Source organism: Seriola lalandi, unplaced genomic scaffold, assembly GCF_002814215.2.
Source record: "Seriola lalandi dorsalis isolate HSWRI2012SDOR001 ecotype SW California unplaced genomic scaffold, Sedor1 jcf7180001975755, whole genome shotgun sequence".
In the NCBI taxonomy this organism is placed as follows: Eukaryota; Metazoa; Chordata; class Actinopteri; order Carangiformes; family Carangidae; genus Seriola; species Seriola lalandi.
In genome coordinates, this window is record NW_019446421.1 from 1 (window position 1) to 1278 (window position 1278).

The 1278-nt window shown below is 48.0% G+C and overlaps 1 protein-coding gene across 1 annotated transcript; it reads right to left on the bottom strand.

Annotated features, from left to right (window-relative positions):
* Window positions 1–228: 228 nt before the first annotated feature.
* On the bottom strand, window positions 229–1269 carry LOC111655826 (dnaJ homolog subfamily C member 1-like). Its single transcript, XM_023407358.2, has 4 exons — window positions 1165–1269; window positions 994–1078; window positions 544–707; window positions 229–402 (listed from the first exon to the last, which is right to left on the bottom strand). The coding sequence occupies exons 2-4, from the start codon at window positions 1043–1045 to the stop codon at window positions 268–270; spliced, it is 351 nt and encodes a 116-aa protein (XP_023263126.1). The 5' UTR covers window positions 1046–1078; window positions 1165–1269; the 3' UTR covers window positions 229–267.
* Window positions 1270–1278: the final 9 nt, after the last annotated feature.

The following is a 1278-nucleotide window of genomic DNA, read 5'->3' on the forward strand; positions in this document are numbered from 1 at the left end:
GCCGACTGCAGCGAGGACTGTGGCCTCTACACATGGGGCGCCTGCTTAAACCACTACGCTACACGACGCCCCGTTCCTTCTCTCTTTAATAACATCTATAAACACACACACCACCACCACTAACAATAACAACAACACACACACACACAACACCACCACCACCACCACACACATCTTGAACTGAGAACGGATGGTTCATTAAACTAATATAATCTCAGTTCTAAGCAGAACGTCAGGATCCCTAACACCAGTATGAGTCAAACTTAACTACTTTAAACTCACATCAGACACCGACCGTCCCAGTTCATGAGCGATCTTCTCCCATCGACCTGGAGTTCCTCCTGGAAATTTCACCATCAACCTGCTGAGGAAACTGAGCTCGTCCTCTGTCCACTCTGCAGCCTGAGGACAGACACAGAGACGTCACCAGGTGTCCTCACACCTGTAGTCCACTACAGACTACCGACTGGACTGTATTGGACTACACCTGTAGACCAGTCTGTAGTCTTGGGACAGTTTAATAACTGATCAATGACATCACACCTTCTTCCTGCCAGCTCTGTGGTCCTGCAGCCAGCTGTCCATCTGGTCTTCAATCTCCTCAATGGATGAGGTCTGGTCGTAGCTCTGGTAGTTCAGGTTCTCTGAAGACGGCTCGTAAACTGGAAACTCCACCTTTGGCTTCTTGAGCTTCGGCCTCTTCTCTCCTGACAGACAGAGAGACAAAGGCAGACAAAGAAAAACAGTGAGACAAAGACACAGAGAGACAGCAGAGGGGAATTAAAACTGGACCAGGGACAGAGGTCAGACTCTGGATCAGTTGGTGGATTCAGGTTCAGTCTCAGTCTCTCTGCTGAAGATCTGGTTTCTGTTCAGTGACCTTAAATCTCATATTGTCCCCGAATGCACCAACTGAATTCCTTAAATTATCCATGATTGACTGATTATCGATAAATACTGATAATCAATCAGTATTGATGTTTTAGTGTTTACTGGTCACAGCTTCCTGTTCAGCTTCAGCTTCTTCTCTTTGCTGCTGCTTCATCTGCTGGTAGTCCTCGTAGTACTGCTTCACCTCCTGAAACACACAGAGACTGGGACTGAGACCGGGACAGAGACTGGGACTGAGCAGAGACCAGGTATGATCAGCGTGTCCCCTCCTACCTGGACGGTCTGAGGCAGGTTTTTGATGGACAGATAAAGCCAGATGCTCAGCTTCAGAGGGAGGATGTCCTGCCAGTGAGGCCTGTCCTGAACTCTGAAACAAACAAAAATAAA